The 18,842-nt window shown below is 38.8% G+C and overlaps 1 protein-coding gene across 12 annotated transcripts in view; it reads right to left on the bottom strand.

The window, feature by feature from the left end:
- Positions 1 to 12,588, bottom strand: part of MTHFD2L (methylenetetrahydrofolate dehydrogenase (NADP+ dependent) 2 like) — a 142,576-nt gene extending 129,988 nt beyond the window's left edge. For 4 of the 12 annotated variants that reach the window (XR_011257801.1, XM_069594359.1, XM_069594358.1 and 1 more), the window contains exon 1: positions 12,317 to 12,527. Coding sequence is in view for 7 of the 12 variants with exons in the window: in XM_069594359.1 (XP_069450460.1) it covers positions 12,317 to 12,459 (143 nt within the window). In the remaining 5 variants the exon portion in view is untranslated. Of the gene's footprint in view, positions 1 to 6,435; positions 6,533 to 8,324; positions 8,472 to 9,675; positions 10,515 to 12,316 lie in introns of those variants that run through there. The other 8 variants (XM_069594362.1, XM_069594366.1, XM_069594360.1 and 5 more) reach the window with 6 other exon arrangements.
- Between the last annotated feature and the right edge of the window lie 6,254 nt (positions 12,589 to 18,842).

The raw sequence follows: 18,842 nt of genomic DNA, 5'->3' as shown, positions 1-18,842 counted from the left end.
AGAAGACTGTTGAGAGGCCCTTGGACTGCAAGGAGATCCAACCAGTCCATCCTAAAGGAGATCAGTCCTGGGTGTTCACTGGTAGGACTGATTTTTAAGCTGAAACTCCAATACTCTGGCTACCTGATGAGAAGAGCTGACTCACTGGAAAAGACCTTGATGCTGGGAAAGATTGAGGGCAAGAGAAGAAGGGGACGACAGAGGATGAGATGGTTGGATGGCATCACCGACTCAATGGACATGGGTTTGGGTAGACTCCAGGAGTTGGTGACGGTCAGGGAAGCCTGGCGTGCTGTGGTTCATGGGGTCACAAAGAGTTGGACATGACTAAGCGACTGAACTGAACTGACTGAATAAAACAGTGAGATAGGTAGTATTCTGGATATTTATCTTTCTATCTTAAAATGGTATCAAAACAGATCCTGAATTAAATTAAAAGTGAATAAATGCAAAATATGTATGAAACATAAGAAGAAATAGTAAAATTAACAACCTTACTATCCAGTTTAAAAAAAATATTATCATCATCACTGCAATTGTGTATACTGAAACCCTCCCCTATCAAAACCTTATCTTCTCCTAGAGAGTTAAACACAATCCTGAAATTGGAGTTTATAATTCCATTGCTTTCCTTTATCATTTAAACTAATGTTTGTATCTCTAAACATTAGAAATATAATCATATATATTATATACTATATGATGTAATATAACATATATATAGAATACATAATGTATATCAATATATGAGCTACATTATATATCTCACATTTATATATGATATAAATATAAAACATACTCTCTCTCTAAGGTTTACACCCAGGAATGGGATTGCTAGATTATAGGATACATTTATATGTATTCAGTTTATGCCACCTTATTTTCAAAGTGGTTGCCCTAGTTCATACATCCACCAGTAAGTAGTGTCTAAGAATTTCTACTTCCTTGAGATTGTCAAAGTTTTTACATAACACATTAGTTTAATGGCAGGCATTTTGTTGTAGTTTAAATATGTGTTTCCCTAATTACTAGAGATTGAATGACTTATAGGTTTATTGGCCATCTGGAATTCCTCTTTTACGGGGTGCCTGTTCATCTCTGGAAAAGGAAATGGCAACCCATGCCAGTACTCTTGCCTGGAAAATTCCATGGACAGAGGAGCCCTGTAAGCAACAGTCCATGGGGTCGCAAAGAGTCGGACACGACTGAGTGACTTCACTTCACTGTTCATCTCTATTGACCATTTTTCTAATGGATTATTAGCTGTGCCTAATTTGTAGTAGCTATTTATGCATTCTGAACACTAATCTCATAACAGTGAGAAATGGCGTATTTCCTGCCATATCGGTAAACAAGGATGTCACAGTCATCAGGGATTCCAGTCCTCCAGGCCACTCAGAAGGGAGAAGACCTGTGCCATCTGGCAGCCATCAGACCACAACGCAGCCACTCTCTGTGGTGAGCACCAAGGAACCAGAATGTGAAGATTCCCAGCAGGCTGGCCCCAGATAGCTGAGCTGCATTTGAAAGGAGTGATTTCAGTGAACCCAGATTCTTGCATCTTCCCATACATAGAAAAGTGTTAAACTCCTTAACTTGAGATAACTGGTTTTTTTATTCACAAAAATACTTTTGATGTTCAGACTACTTGTTCTTTGTTTCAAACTTCTATATAACCTGACTCCCCCCTCCACCTCCTTGGAGCAGTTCTCTCAGGGATACTTAAGATGATACTGCCTCCCAGGATTAAGTACTAAAAATTTCTGCCAAATAAAACATAACTCTCAACTTTCAGGCTATGTCTGTTTTTTAAGTCTACATCAGTTATATCTGTGTATCAAGTATCACCAGTGTATGGTTTGACTTTTCACTTATTTTACAGTTACTTTCGATGGAAAGTTCTTAATTCTAATGTGAAAACCATCTTTGCCTCTAGAACTTACACTTTTTGTCTCTTAAGAAAACCTTCATCATCTCTGACAAAATTTGTTTTACAGAACACAACAGGACTCACAGTTGAGCCAGACTGGCTAAGGAATTGCCAGGAACTTTCTGAGACGCTATAGGCTAGATTTAAAAATCTTACTGGGCTTAACTAAAACCTCTATAAAGTAGTTCTGCCAAGCCTCAGTTAAGAGCCACTGATTTACACCCCATCATTTTCAAAGTAAAAATCCCCATTCTAATATTCCTGATAAGTGGTCAACTACCTCTGTAACCAAGCAGGATCCCATGAGGCCTTCCCAGGACAGGCTTTCCCCCATATCTTTTGAAGCACATTTCCTGAGCTGTTTTGCAGATGTAAAAAAAACCTCCCTCATGCTAACAAATGAAAGATGTTAACAATTTGACAATGATGAACACATAGCCCCAGGCCACCAGGAGTCTAAGGACCAATAATGTTAACCCCTGAGATAACCACTTTCCTACCTCATCATCAGCCAATCAGAGAATTGTGCATAAGCTGATCACAGACCCTGAGACACTCCCCCTCCCTCACTTGGCTTTTAAAAGTGCTCTGCTGAAACTCTTCGGGGACCTTGCAGCTTTTTAGGGCGTGAACTACACATCTCCTTGCATTGCCTTGCTGTAAACCTTCCTCTACTCCCAAATCCTATTGTGCATCAGACATATGAACTTGCATTAACACTTTCAATATAAAGAAACCTATGAGGCATGTGTATATGCTTGAAACTGGTCATGGGGCATACTTGTTTCCATAAGTATGCAAACAAACATACAATCTACCAACTAGGACTCTTTGCGACCCCATGGACTGTAGCCTGCCAAGAGTAAGAATGTTGGAGTGGGTTGCCATTTCCTCCTCCAGGGAATCCTCCTGACCCAGGGATAGAACCCATATCTCCTGTGTCTCCTGCAATGAAGGCAGATTCTTTAGCTGCTGAGCCATGGAGAAAGCCCAAAAGTATAAATTGATAACAAATTAACAAATATTGTACACATAAGCTCAGTTATTACAACTAAATTACAAAGCTATTGTGGAGAGGTTTGTATTGAATACAAAAAATTATTTCATCACAGCAGAATGTACTCTCTTCACTGCCTGCCTACATGATTTTAAAAACAAGTGTTTAAAAATATATTTTGTAAATGAGCCAGAAAGTGTTGCATTTTGTTCAAAATCTACTGGGAATTATTAACATATTCAAAAAAATAAGCCAGACAAGGGCAGAATGAGGAGTTCAGGTTTGAAACATCTAGTGAACTGCAAATACTGAAAACAAAGCTTACAATAGAAATGTACCCCTTTCCTCCAAAAGGAGGTACTAAGCTAATTAAACAATGACGCCTCAAGCATTATAGAAGCAATTTTGAAATTCTATTGCTGAGGGTTGAATTGTGTCCCCCAAAAGATATGTTCAAACCCTAATCCCTGATACCCACGGCTGTGATCGTATATGGAAATAAGGCATCTGCAGATGTAATTAAGCTGCAGGAGAAGTCACACTGGAGTTCAGTGACCTTAAATACAATATGACTTTTGTCCTTATAAAAAGACAGAGAGAACACCACGTGAAGACAGAGGCAAGATGGCCACATGGCTATAGGCACAAAGTCAGAGTCATACAGTTGTAAGCCAAAGAAAGCCAAGGATTGCCAGGCCAAGAGAGCATGGTTCTGTGGATTTTCTGGATTTCAGACTCCTGGCCTCTACAAATGTGAGGATAAGTTGCTGTTGTTTTAAACTGATGAGGTTCAGGGCAGGGTGCCCCAAGATGTGACACTCTAACATGCAGATTATTTCCAGCTGAAAACAACCAAGGCCCAGAAGATTTGGGATGAAACCTTTGAACTTCTCCCAGATGCCTAAGAGAACTTTAAGAATTGGAATTCCAGTTCCAGGAAGGAGCTGTCACCACAGATAACCATACTAAAGTATGAACTAGGCGTGGTGGACAGGGAGGAACCTAGCAAGGCTGGTTTGATCAAAGCTCCGTGTCCCTCTGTCTCTAGATGGCCAGGCAAACATTTGTTCACCAAACATTAACTCTTTTCATATTCCTGTGAATTACCTTACTTCTCTTCGAAGTCCTAGACACTTACCTTCTTCTCCTTAGTCCAAAATAATGTATATACCTCATCTTTCCTGTCTTTGGGATTCTTCATGTTTATGTAAATTCCTCATATATAGTTAATACATTTTTTATTTTTATTTTTTGGGTTAATCTGCCTTCTCTCATTTCAATTGCCAGCTCAAAGAACTGAGAGAAAAAAGAGAAGAGTATCCCCTCCTCTACAACGCCATCTAGTTTGCAGTACTTTGTTTATGGCTGCCTTAGTAAATAAATACATCTTTAATCCCAATTCAAAGTATCCCAATTTGTGGGAAGAACTTTTGATGAATCTCCTGTTTTTCACTGAGTATGTGTCAGTGAAGAGTTCTGACAAAACTTAGCCAACTGGAGGAGAGAATGGCAAACCGTTCCAGTATTCTTGCCACAAGAACCCCATGAACAATATGAAAAGACAAAGAATATGACACCAGAAGATGAGCCCCACAGGTCACAAGGTGTTCAATATGCTACTAGGGAAGAGCAGAGGGCCATTACTAGTAGCTCCAGAAAGAATGAAGCAGTTGGGCCAAAGCCAAAATGACGCTCAGTTGTGGATGTGTCTGGTGGTGAAAGTAAAGTCTGAGGCTGTGAAGGACAAAATTGCATAGGAACCTGGACTATTAGGTCCATGAATCAAGGTAAATTGGATGTGGTCAATCAGGAGATGGCAAGAATGAACATCATCAGTGAGCTAAAATGGACGAGAATAGCCAAATTTAATTGAGATGACCATTATATCTACTACTGTGGGCAAGAATCCCTTAGAAGAATGGAGTAGCCCTCATTTAACAAGAATCTTAAATGTAGTACTTGAGTGTGATCTTACTTTTTTACCTCTTAAAAATGTGATTTCATAAAAAAAATTATACAGTGACATTGCCATTAACACAAATCAAAAGTGAAGTCAATTTGACCCTTAGATATCTTTCACACAATGCACCCTGTCATTACTTGCTCAGGTGACATTTCCTGCAAAGGTAGGAACTTTGCAAGTCACCCCCAAAGAAGGCAAGACAAGGAGCTCTCCTTTTCAGCAGTTTATTCTCCCCCTATTGCTCAGCTAGCACTAAAAGTCCCTTCATTAGGAAAGAATATGTCTTAATGGAGGAGCCAGGGAGGAGAGTTAGCAGTCGGGCAGCACAACACATTACAAATTACTCACTCAAAGCCAGAAGTCCTGAGAGGCAGCCCTGTTCACCCTTAAAAGCTGGCCAAGTTACTTAACTGCTTTCAAAGGCATGCAATTTCCTCATGTATATAATGGGAATAGTCTCTGTTGACCTTATACAAGAAGCTTTGACTAAGAGTCGATTGACTCATTTGTAAAAATGGCTTTCCTAGCTTCTGTTAAGTAATAGATGGAGAAATATTCAGAGAACCAGAAGTAATATGGGACTAAAAAGCCATCAGGGCTTCCCTGGTGGCTCAGTGGTAAAGAATCTACCCGCTAATGCAAGAGACATGGCTTCTATCCCTGGGTCGGGAATATCCCCTGGAGAAGGAATTAGCAACCCACTTCCATATTTTTCCCTGGGAAATCCCACAGACAGAGGAGCCTGGTGGGCTACAGTCCATGGAGTCACAAAGAGTCTGACACAACTTAGCAACTAAACAACAACAACAAAAAATCATCAACATTTACTGTTGTTTCTATGAACTTGTCCATTTACCTATTCACTTTACAGAAAATAACTACAACCATCCTAATCTATGGTTCCTAGAACTAAATTAAGTGTTTAATTAGCTAAAACAAAGTAGTATACAGGAGGGGGAAAAAAATCACTACTTTTCTTATGTATCAAAATACTCTTTCACAAAATAGTAAATCAAAGTCCACTCACAAACAACAGTGTATTTAATCTGTATACTTGACATCTTGCTTCTGCATCTATATTTTAATCTCATTTTCAACCACAACTTTAATTAGAGCTGTAATAAACTATTTTATGATCTATGAAGATGAAAAAACCTAATACAGTCATAAGCAATTAAAATATCTCTGCAGGTCCTAGCATAGTGCTTTGTATCTTAGGGCAAAATTTGAAGATTTGGGGGTTCAAATTAACAACAGTAACAAAACAAACTCAAGGGAACCAGGGCAAAATTACATATGGAATAAAACCAATCACTAACTAGTACTAGGGAGCCTTTCAAAGCAAGTGAATTTATTTTTAAGTAAATTAATATTTAGAAATGTTAAGTTTAAAGTTTTTAAAAAAACATTTTATTTCACATCCCAAATGCTATCTTACACTATGAAGTAAAGGAATTATATTTTTATAAATCAATAAAAAGTAAAGCAAATTCTTTCCATTATGTACGATTCTTTCATTCAATTTTGTAACTTCAGACCTCTAACCTGTAATGTAGAACATCAGCAACAACCTAAACCCCTGGAGAAGGAAATCGCAACCCAATCCAGTATTCTGGCCTGGAGAATCCATGGACAGACGAGCCTGTCGCAAAAGAGTCGGACATGACTTAGTGACTCAACAACAACCTAAACATTCATAACTTTTGCAGAAAAAAATCTTATATGCTAAGCTTTGTACTATGAGAACACGTGGGCAGTTTGTTAAACCCCATGTACATCTTCTCAGAACAGTTTTTTTTTAATGTTTAACATAAAATACATAGTTTACAGAAAACCAGTTTTATTGAAATATTGTTATCAAATATTTTTTAAAAAGCATTAAATAAAACAACTAGTGGCAAGTCTAATTACTACCATAATATCAAGGAGTATTGGTGAGTATATATATGTTTTGAGATCTCTGCATCAACTGTGTTATTAATATACCTGTATTTTTGCTGGCAATATTATAAGTTGTACTCCTATTACTTTGGTTTGAGGCAAACATTCACAATTGAAGAAAATGCTAAATTTAGTAGAGATTAGTGACCATCTAAGTTTAGGTATCCTTAAATTCTATCCATGGATTCCCAAGTAAAGAGATACCCTGTATTAAAGAAATCTGACAACACAGTTTTTAAGGTTTATATGCAAAATCAGGTGTTTTCAGAACGATGATAAGCAATAGGGAAATTTATAAATTGCTTATAGAGAAATGCACCGGATAGATCATGCATTTTCCAACTCTGTCTTCACCATCTATTTACTGTGTTATCATGGACAAGTTATTTAATTTCTTTAAGTCTCAATCTCCTAATCTGTTAATTGGGAATAGTAATAGCGTCTACTTCTTTCAGTTGTTATGAGGATTGAAGGACAAACTATACGTGAAAAATCTCAGCAAAATGTTTAACACAGAGTAAGGAAACATTAAATATTAATATGAATTTATTTTTCAACAATACAACTGGACTGCTTAAAGCAAGATGATATTCACTGCAGAGTTAATAAATAGCCAAAGTGGGAAAAGGAAACATCTATTTTAAAATTATAATATGCCCTCAGTTTAGAATGACAAATCTTTGAATGGTCTCTTGGTTAGAGGCATACTCTAATGAGAATAATTCTAGAAACCTAAGTAGAGTTCAGATCATTAAGTGAACAAACCTGGTTGGTATGATGATGTTGACAGGAACATGACCTGCATCTGAGAGTGAATTATTTCATATTTCAAGGACTAGACATTAACCAACAGCAAAATGGTTAGGTAAATTAAGGCCACTTGACTTAACGTAATATTATACAGCCAATAAAATGTTAACAAAAACAATGGCAACATAGAAAATACCTATGATATTAACAGGAGCAGCTGTATAAAACTTCTTGGATACTATCAAACCTGAGGTGGTCTTTGAAACTAATTTAGGTTTGTATTATATCCCATTCTGAACACAAATCAGTTGATTTTTTTCTTGTCCAGATTGCACTTAATAGTAAATCTCACTAATTACTAATCATTAATTTATCCCACTCATTGGACAGCTCAGTTTTCACCCAACCTCCTACATCTTTAAGCATCCTTCTACAACTTAATCATCCCTAAACCAAACTATTTTTAAAAATCTTCATTGAGCTCCATGGAATTCCATGAAAAGTATGCGACCATAGAAGGTAATCTGCTGGGTTTCTTTGTTCCCTTTTATCATCTAACTAGGGTATTAACCGGAGAAAGCAATGGCACCCCACTCCAGTACTCTTGCCTGGAAAATCCCATGGACAGAGGAGCCTGATAGGCTTGCAAGTCCATGGGGTCGCTAAGAGTTGGACATGACTGAGCGACTTCACTTTCACTTTCTTGCATTGAAGGAAACGGCAACCCACTCCAGTGTTCTTGCCTTGAGAATCCCAGGGATGGGGGAGCCTGGTGAGCTGCCATCTATGGGGTCACACAGAGTCGGACACAACTGAAGCGACTTAGCAGCAGCAGCAGCAGCAGCAGCAGCAGGGTATTAACATGAAAGAATAATATAACTACAAAGCATCTGAAAAACAAAGATTTGGGTCATTAAAGAAATTGCTAGATTATTACTAAAATCATGACTAACAAGGTCTGAGATTAGTATTAATTTTCTGTTTACCTGTTGATCCATTTTAATCAGAAAACTTGATTTTGGAGACATTACATTAGAACATATTATTTCTGAACAGCTGAAGCACAGATATAAAACTAAGATATAAGACCATATAAATGGTGAAGCATTTAGGTTCTAAATTTAAAACGACATAACTGCTACAGTCCATGGACTCGCAAGAGTAGGACACAACTTAGTGACCAAACCACCACCAATAAATGCTTAGAAATAAAAACTGTAACCAGATAGCTATCATAGCTCATTGTCATTAAGAGAGGTAAGGCATTAAGACTCAAAAATCACAATTCCAGCAAAATAAAATGTGATTTTGAGAAACTGCCCTTGCTAGCCATTAGTACAAACTCTATCTTGGTTGAAATAATTCCATGGAAAATCAGCTTCAGTAATGGTACTAACTGGAGTCTGGGTTCTTTAAGCTTCACATGAGGATAAAATGATCTTTAAATCAATTCTATAGCAGACAGAGAAACTGAGTAAATACTAGAAAAGAGGGTCTCAAGAAAAACAAACAAGTGTACATATACAATTTTTCTTTTTAAAATTATTAAAACTATCCATTCTATGAAAGAAGAAGGTGTTAGTTAGTTGCTCAGTTGTGGCCAACTCTTTGCAACCCCATGGACTGTAGCCTGCCAGGCTTCTTTGTCCATGGGATTCTTCAGACAAGAATACTGGAGTGGGTAGCCATTTCCTTCTCTAGGGGATCTTCCCCACCCAGGGATTGAACCTGGGTCTCCTGCATTGCAGGCAGAATTTTTACCATTTGAGCCACCAGGGAAGTCCTATAAGACATGATTATTTACATAACATAAGCCAGTATCTCTTACTAGCTCCAAAAATATAGGTTTTTTATTTTAAAAAAATTAACGAGTTGATGTAGTAAAGCATGGTTTGGGGAAGCCTCTGTTGGAGGATACCCGAAAATCTGCCTCGAGAATGGCATATACAAATCTGTAACCTTGCCTCCAGATGGGATAGACTGCTGCCCAGCTCCATACACTTAAAAACGCTGCGCCAGACTCACGTGATGCTTTACAACCCAAGCACATTCTGATTTGTAAACTTCTCACACAGCAAGGCAAAACTGGGAAAATTTAGTCACCAAGAATTTTTTATTTGTAACTTTTTGGCTTTTTAGGTAATTCATTTCAAGAAACAATAAGCTGTAACAAACAGAAGGGGCTTATTCACTTATTTCCTTGACATTTAAATATATTTTCTTTCAATTAATAAATCTATTTTATCATGAATAAATGGGGGAAAAACTCACTGCAAATTTTAAAGGGAAACCATTCTGAGATTAAATATTAAACAATAAATAATAATTTTGTAATTTTCAAATTCTGTTAAACACTATTTCTTGAAATTCTCTACTAAAAAAGTATTTATATGTTCCATTATAAGTATCTAATTATCCAAAGATACGAAAGACAATCAAAAATACTTTGTTTCATTTGAGGCTCTATACCAGAAACTAGTAATAAATCTGTTAATTGAAAACAGTCAATTAGCCTCCAATTAAAATAAATAAATTTATATTAAAAAAAAGAAAACAGTCAATATCATTAGGGAAAGAGTTCATCAAACTCAAAGATTCACTGCAGTAAGAAAAACACTAAGGCTCAAATTTCAAGTCAAGAGGATAATGTAGGATTTAAACCACATTCACTATGAATAACTACACAACTAATGTGTCACTACATATTAACTCATTATTGACCGGGGGATTTTTGCAGACACTAACACTTGTGGCCAGCAATTTGTTATCAAGTGATATTGATATATTTCCAGTCAACAACATTTGGGTAACAAAAGACATATTAATACATCTCTGGTCAATAATGTGTTAAAAGAGATGACCGAGGATGGGGACAAGTGGGGAGGCAGACAGTGGCGACCTCTGGAAGATGGAATCTCTTCTCTCTGCTGGTCCTAGAAGAGAAAAGAGACACCAATGAGCATCAACACACTGTCCGGATTTCTCCCCACCCGAGACCCATCAGTCCACAGGTGTTTATCAACCTTACAGCCAACTTCACCTTCATACATGGTACTTAGTGACAAGGGGATGTCAAAATGCCAGCTATCCTAACCTAACTAGTGCTGCCTTGAAAAAATAAAAACCTATCAAAGGTATTACTTATTTCTATACAGCTCTAATCTGAATGCAGCTGAGTTGAAAGTAACACTTCTTTATTTACATTAAAAATAGCTTTCCAAAATTATTCCAGTCAATTATTTTAAATTATAAAAGACCATAAATTCAATTTAAAAAGCTCTGTATTATCCATGTGTGTATGTGCATGTGTGTGTGACAACAAGTGGCTTCAACGAGATAGATTTTTAGCTGTTACGGTTCTCATTCAGTGTATTGATACCTGGAGAAGACAGGATGATGGGGTTGTCTATTTACACCATCTGACAAAGGGAAATTAACCAACTTACACAATTTGAAAAAGGTTATCTTCACTCTGGGAAGAAGCCCTAAAATAACTCAAATTCAACAAATAATTATCTAAATAGTGTGACTGTGGTGCATAATTCCTTCAATTCTGTAACACAAAGAGAATTCTACAGAATCTGTTTTTCCTAGGTTGCAGAGTTTGTATCCAAAAAAACTGGTAATTTTTTTCAGACACCATGAGAGCTTCCACAATCAGAACTGTGAGTCATTGTTATTTTTCTCACATATTCTCTGGAAGACAAACAGCAGTCATTACAAACTAAGTCCAAAGTAAACCCTATAGGAAATTTTTTTTTTCACTTCAATCACCCAAGAGTGAGATCCAAATATATACAATGAAGAGTTAATCAATTTAAGTTAAATAAGCAGCCACTATGTTTCCTCATCACTGATCTTTCCTTTCTTCCCGGCATAGTGCTGGGCATGGGGCTACAAAAAGACGAGTAAGGCACAATCTCTCGCCACGTAAAACTGCAGTTACAGAATGTTACTGAAGTCCCTGTAAGCCTGAAAAAAAATGGACTCACTAGCTCTGGGTCAAAAGAAATTATTCTTAGCTTCTTAGATCTGAGTTTGTATAATAGCTACAAGTAACGGACGGACGAAGCGTACCATTTGTACAGAACAGTTAAAACCTACTCGCAATCTGCTAGCCAGCAACAAGGTCCAAAGAGATGCAGTGAATCTAAGATTGATCATGTCAATCTAAGACTGCAGACATTTGGGAAGCGCCATCCAGAGAAATACCGAAAAGTCAAGATTACTGTCTGATTTTGTGAAATCATTAAGAATTGTAGAGCTGGAAAAAACCTCAGTATTACCACCAACAAAGAAACTCATAAACTCTAAACCATCTGGCCATTGCCCACTCCTTTGTTTACGAAATACAGCCACAACCAAAACCAAACAAATGCTTCAAACAAGCAGACCACGTGTTTTTAAGGCCCCTTTTCTCTGGGTCTCAAAGGTCTTCTTCAGTCACTCAACTGCACCTGCTGCAAAGATGGAACGTTCCAGTGAGCACAGAGAACATCCAAGCTGCCTGATTTGAGGCGGACGCGACCAGCCGGCCTGGCCTGCAAGGCCAAGTTCGGAGCGAAGATAGGCCTCGCCCCCGCCCCGCCACGCGGCTGCCCAGGAGCCCCGGGTCACACGCGCGAGGCCTCGCCCGCGCCGGCTGCAGGCGTCCGGCCGCCCCTCCCACAGGCAGTGGCTTCGCACCCGGGAGCGCCCGGACCCGAGGAGGTCGAGCGTCCGGGAGCGCTCGTACCTCACGCCGCCGCTCCGAAAGCCCCGGAACGCCTGCCCCGCCGGTCCTGGCGCCGCGAAGGGCGACACCGCGCTTCGGCTCAGCGCCGACACTCGGCCCAGGCGGCCGCGGAGCAGCCAGAAACCGCGAGCCACCACTGTCATGGCCGCGAATGCCGGCTCCCTCACAGAGGCGCCACCTCCGCCACTCCGGTCCTCACAGCGCCAGGCCGGACTCCGCCCCCACCCGGCTCGGCGGGAGAGCGAGTCCCACCAGCCGGGGGTTCCCCTTGCAGGGGCGGGGCTAGAAGCCGAGTTCAGGGCCGGGGGCGGGGTTGAAGGACCCGAGCCCCAGGCTGGACTAGCACGTGTGTCGGAAGGCAGGAGTTTGAGGAATGGCCTGGCGGCGACATGGTTTCTCTTGCACTGGGCACGCTGATAATGTGCCCATAGCGAGGAAACAGGGAAAGCGTCTAAACTAATCAGTTCAAGCAGCACGCTCCCTTTTTCCCAAACCATTGCTCTGCCCCCGCAGCTGCCCAGGCTACTGGTGATTTCATTTAAAGCAGGAAGGATATTACAGATTCTGTCTCCCTTAGTGAGACCTTGGGATACCTTTCTCCTGAGATCAGGAGAAAGAAAGACAGGTGTGAGTGTGTGGAGGGAGGAGGAAGACCTGGCTGAACAAGGCTTGGACCTAAGAATTTCTATTGCTCTGTTATCATTTCCACTTTGGAGAGGAAAACCTATCATTCATTTTCTGGAGTCTATGATCAAACTTACACTACCTAGGAACCTTTGTTATGTGGTGAATTTGTAGTGAAAAAACAAATTAGCAGCTTCCTTTAAAAAGTAAAAATCAGACTGGCCTTTTTTTATGCTGAGATGTGGTAGAAGATGAACTGAGTTATGCTTTTATTTGAGCAAAAATCAACTTGAATCAGGCAGCATCCAACCTAGCAGAGAGAAAGTTCTAAGGAGCATATCTTTCACAAAATGAAAGACTTGTAGGCAGAAGGGAGCAGAAGTTATACTAGACAATAAGTGGTTTCGTTTGGCTATTGAAAGGTTATTTTCCTTTAAAACTGCAGAGAACTATCAGACCTACTACCTGACTAGTGATAATATGAAGAAAGAAACAGAACTACCTTCATGCCTTTGAATTAAATATTGTTTTTTAAATTTTTCTTGTAGTCCAGCTTAAGGATAATGCAAAATATAGAAAAAGTTGTGCACAAAATGAAAAATACATAATTTGGAAAATTAAATATATTTTCTGTTTTAAAAATATAGGATTATGTCTATGAATTGTTACATTCATTAAATTTAAAGTAATAAAAATTATCAATAATAATAGCTAACAGTTTCTGTAGGTTTACTCTGTTCCAGGCATTTGTCCTTTACATGGATTGATTCATTTAATCTTGACAATAATTCTCTGAGAAAGATCCTCTTGAATTCTCATTTTACATATGATAAATTTGATCTATGAAAAAATTAAGAAACTTGCCCAAAGCTACAAGTCTAGGAAGTGGTACATTCAAAATTCAAACAAAGGCATTTTGATTCTGTAGGTTAAAATAATAATAATAATCCATGGGACAAAGAAGACATGAAAAGGGAAAATGAACAGAGAATATATTAAAATTTGAGGAAAGCAGCTAAAGAAGTACTTCTGGAGAAATCGGTAGCCTTAAATGCTTATTTTAGAGAAGAGTAAAGGTCTAAAATCAATGGTCTAATAATCTCTAGGTCTATCCATGTTGCTACAAATGGCATGGATTTATTCATTTTTTATGGTTGGGTAATATTCCATTTTATGCATGTACCACAACCCACTCCAGTATTCCTGCCTAGAGAATCGCATGGATGGAGGAGCCTGGTGGGCTACAGTCCATGGGGTTGCACAGAGTCTGACAGGACTGAGCGACTTCACTTTCACTTTCACATCTTATTTATCCATTCCTCTGTTGATGGACATTTGGGTTGCTTTCATGTCTTGCCTATTGTAAATAGCACTGCAATGAACATCGGGTGCATGTTTCTTTTTGATTTATAGTTTTTTTTTATGGATATGGGGCTTCCCAGGTGACACAATGGTAGAAGAACCCACCTGCTAAAGCAGGAGACACAGGAGATGAGAGTTTGATCCTGAGATCAGGAAGATCCCCTGAAGTGGGAAATGGCAACCTACCCTAGTATTCTTGCCTGGAAAATTCCATGGACAGAGGAGCCTGGTTGGCTACAGTCCATGGGATTCCAAAAGAGTCAGACACAGCTGAGCACCTGAGAACACAAGCACAGATATATGCCTAGGAGTATGATTGCTGGATCATATGGCAGTCCTATTTTTAGTTTTCTGAGGAATCTCCATACTGTTCTCCATAGTGGCTATTCCAGTTTACATTCCCACCAACAGTATAGGAGGGTTCCCTTTTCTCCACACTCTCTTCAGCACTTACTGTTTGTAAACTTTTTGATCATGGCCCTTCTGACCCATATGAAGTGATACCTAGACTCATAGACTTTGGAAATAAACTTATGGTTACTAAAGGAGAAATGTGGGGAGGGATAAACTAGAAATTTGGGATATACTACCCTATATAAAATAGATAACAAAGACCTACTGTATAACACAGGGGACTCTAATCAATAGTCTATAGTGATATATATGGGAATGGATATATGTAAAACTTAATTACTTTGCTGTACATCTAAAACTAACACAATATTTTAAGCCAACTGTACTCCAATATAAAATAAAAATTAAAAATTTAATAAGATCAATGGTCTAAGCTTCTACAAATTAGAAAAATAAGAACAACAGAGCTAAAGATAAGAGCTAAATTAAATAGAAAACAAAAACAGCTCATGAAATTAATTTTATCAAAAGTGAATTTTGAGAATTAATCAATACAATTTATAAACTTGTAAGACTAATTAAAGGAAAAGAGCATTATAGGGAGCAATGCATTCCTATTCTCATTCCTACATGTTTTACTGAGTGTCAAGACTAGACCCTGACCACTTTTTACCTGGGCCATTTCTCAAGAGTCTTTTTTTAAAAAAATATTTTCTTATATTTAAAGAAACTAGTATTTATTTCAGAGAAGGCACTGGTGACCCACTCCAGTATTCTTGCCTGGAAAATCCCATGGACAGAGGAGCCTGGTAAGCTGCAGTCCATGGGGTCGCTAAGAGTCAGACACGACTGAGCGACTTCCCTTTCACGCATTGGAGAAGGAAATGGCAACCCACTCCAGTGTTCTTGCCTGGAGAATCCCAGGGACAGGGGAGCATGGTGGGCTGCCATCTATGGAGTCGCACAGAGTCGGACATGACTGAAGTGACTTGGCAGCAGCAGCAGTAGCAGCAGTATTTATTTGTTTAAAATATTTATTTATTTATCTGCACCAGCTCTAGTTGCAGCATGCTAGCAAACTCAGGCCCCCTATATTGGGAGCATGGAGTGTTAGCCACTGGACCACTAGGCAGTTCCCCATCTCTCATGAGTTCTCCTGCAGCTGGTAATTCTGAGCGATGAGGTAATTACTCCCTGTATACAAAGAGAATGCTTGCTTACTTCTTGCCTTAAAGGGATGAGATCCTTAAGCTCAGAGTTCCTCATCTGTGATGCAACAGCCAACTGACTACACATTCAGGCTTCATCTGGTCTTCCATGTCATCCTGTAGTACGTGGGGCTCAGGAAAATGGAACAATGATGCTAATGCTCCAGCAACTACTTTTTTGGTTGATATCATTTGCTCATCTATTGCAAGGTTTATTTCCGAGCTCTCTCTTCTCTTCCATTGTTCTGTGTGTCTGCTTTATGCCACCATCACATCCTTTGATAACTGTGGCTTTGTAATAAGTGTTTAAATCAGAGAGTATGAGACCTCTGACTTTATTCTTCCTTTTCAAGATTGTTTTGGCTACTCAAGGCCCCTTAAGATTCCATATGAATTTTAGAATAGGTTTTTCTGCTTCCTCTAAAAATGGCATTGAGACTTTGATAGATATTGCATTAAATCTGCAGATTGCTATGAGTAATGTTGGTATTTTGGCAATAATAAGTCTTCCAATCCATGAACACATGGTATCTTTCCATCTACTTATGTCTCCTCTGATTTCCTTCAGCAACATTTTGCAATTTTGAGTTTAAAGTCCTTCTTGGTTGGGTTTATTTTTAAGTGTTTTATACTTTTTGGTGCTATTGTAAATGGAAATATTTTCTTCATTTCTTTTTTGGATAGGTCATTTTTGATAACTACTTTTGCTGTAGCAAATTTCTTGTCTCTCTTCAGGAGTCTCATGTCTTCTGTAAGTTTTCATGAAACTGTAGAGGACTAATTTATTAGATTGTAGATAGGGCTCAATTACTTATGTATTTGGCCACCTAAATAAAATAGGCAAATTTCTTTAAAAACACAAATCATCAAAAATTGACCCCAAAAGAAATTTAAAAATGGAATATTGAATAATTCCATGAAAAAATCAAGTTACTAATTATCTTCTGACAAAGAATCTTTAGTCTTCAGTGGACTTTACTGATGATTTCTCTCAAATATTTAAGAAACCAATAGTAACAATATTATGCAAATCTCTCAGAAAACAGAAAAAGAAGGAAACTTCCCAACTCGTTTATAAGGGCACTAGGTACCCTGGCATTAAATCATTACAAGACACTACAGACCAATATCCCTCAACAACACAGTAACAGAAATTTTCAAATACACTAGCAAATTTAATAAAACAATATACAAAAAGGCAATCTATCATGACCAAGTGAGGTTTATCCTGGGAATGTAAAACTGGTTCAACACTCAGAACCAATCAATTCAATTTACTATAGCAACAGATTGAAAAAAAAAAAAAAAACAGTAATGAGCTCAATAGATGTAGAAAAAAAATATTTGACAGAATTCAACATTCATCCATGAAAACAAAATTTAAAACTCGCAAAAAATTGTAAATAGGGGATATTCATCAAGCTTATAAAGAATGTCTATGAAAACCCACAGATAATGATTATTTCACGGTGAGAGATGCATAAAGTTTAACACAAGGCAATAATGTCTGTTTCCACAGTTTCTATTTTTTACTACTTGCCTATGGCTAACTCCAAAAGGTTACAAAAGAACTTTTGAAGGTGACAAAAATGTTCTATATTTTGATTGTGGTATGGTACACAGTCTATTCATTTGTCAAAACTCATTAAATTACACACTTAAAGCAGGAACACTTTATTGTATGTAAATTTTTCAATTAAAATTGACTAGATATAGGGCTTAAGCATTTTCTGATTCTCCTTAGAAGTAATCCACATTCCTCAATGAGAAGCATTTTAGATATATAGATATATGTAGATAGATATGGATAGATCAATAGATCAACTAGATAGATCTATAGCATAGTGAGCTAATCAGTATCTATATACCCATCCACCGCCCACGTTGAAAGTGAAAGTGAAGCCGCTCAGTTGTGTCCCACTCTTTGCGACCCCATGGACTGTAGTCTACCAGGTTTCTCTGTCCATGGGATTTTCCAGGCAAGAGTACTGGAGTGTGTTGCCATTTCCTTCTCCAGGGGATCTTCCTGACCCAGGGATCAAACCCAGGTCTCCTGCATTGCAGGCAGACGCTTTAACCTCTGAGCCACCATTAATTTGGCCACTAGAGGGAGCCAATATTTCATGAATACAAAATTTGGCTCTGATTTTAGTGACCTTTAGTGTAGAAGGAAATGGCAACCCACTCCAGTGTTCTTGCCTAGAGTATCCCAGGGATGGGGGAGTCTGGTGGGCTGCCGTCTATGGGGTCGCACAGAGGCGGACATGACTGAAGCGACTTAGCAGCAGCAGCAGCAGCAGCAGCAGTGGAGAAGGAGGTCACTAAAATTAGTGCCAAACTTTTGTATTCATGAAATACTGGCTCCCTCTAGTGACCTTTAGCGGAGAAGGACGGAGAAGGCAATGGCACCCCACTCCAGCACTCTTGCCTGGAAAATCCCATGGATGGAGGAGCCTGGTAGGCTGCAGTCCATGGGGTCGCTACTAGTCCGACACGACTGAACGACTTCACTTTCACTTTAATGCATTGGAGAAAGAAATGGCAACCCACTCCAGTGTTCTTGCCTGGAGAATCGCAGGGACGGCGGAGCCTGGTGGGCTGCCATCTATGGGGTTGCACAGAGTCGGGCACGACTGAAGCGACTTAGCAGCAGCAGCAGCAGTGGTCTTTAGCCCGCCAGTGGGATTCTCTGGGCAGAAATACTGGAGTGGGTTGCCATGCCCGCCTCCAGGGGATTTTCCCGACTCGGGAATCGAACCCTCATCTCTTAAGTCTCCTGCATTGGCAGGCAGATTCTATACCACTAGCACCTCCTGGGAAGCCCCTATTAAAAAGCATTGAATGTAAATTCATAGAAAATAATGAATATGAAAAGTTTTTATAAGATGTATAAGAAATTTTAGTAGGATTTGGTAAAATCTTTTCTGGCCATAATAATACAGGAAATAAAAGTATTACTTGTGAAAGAGATGAAACTT

The sequence above is a fragment of the Ovis canadensis genome, chromosome 6 (assembly GCF_042477335.2).
Source record: "Ovis canadensis isolate MfBH-ARS-UI-01 breed Bighorn chromosome 6, ARS-UI_OviCan_v2, whole genome shotgun sequence".
NCBI lineage: Eukaryota > Metazoa > Chordata > Mammalia > Artiodactyla > Bovidae > Ovis > Ovis canadensis.
This window is presented reverse-complemented; position numbering and strand designations above follow the sequence as displayed.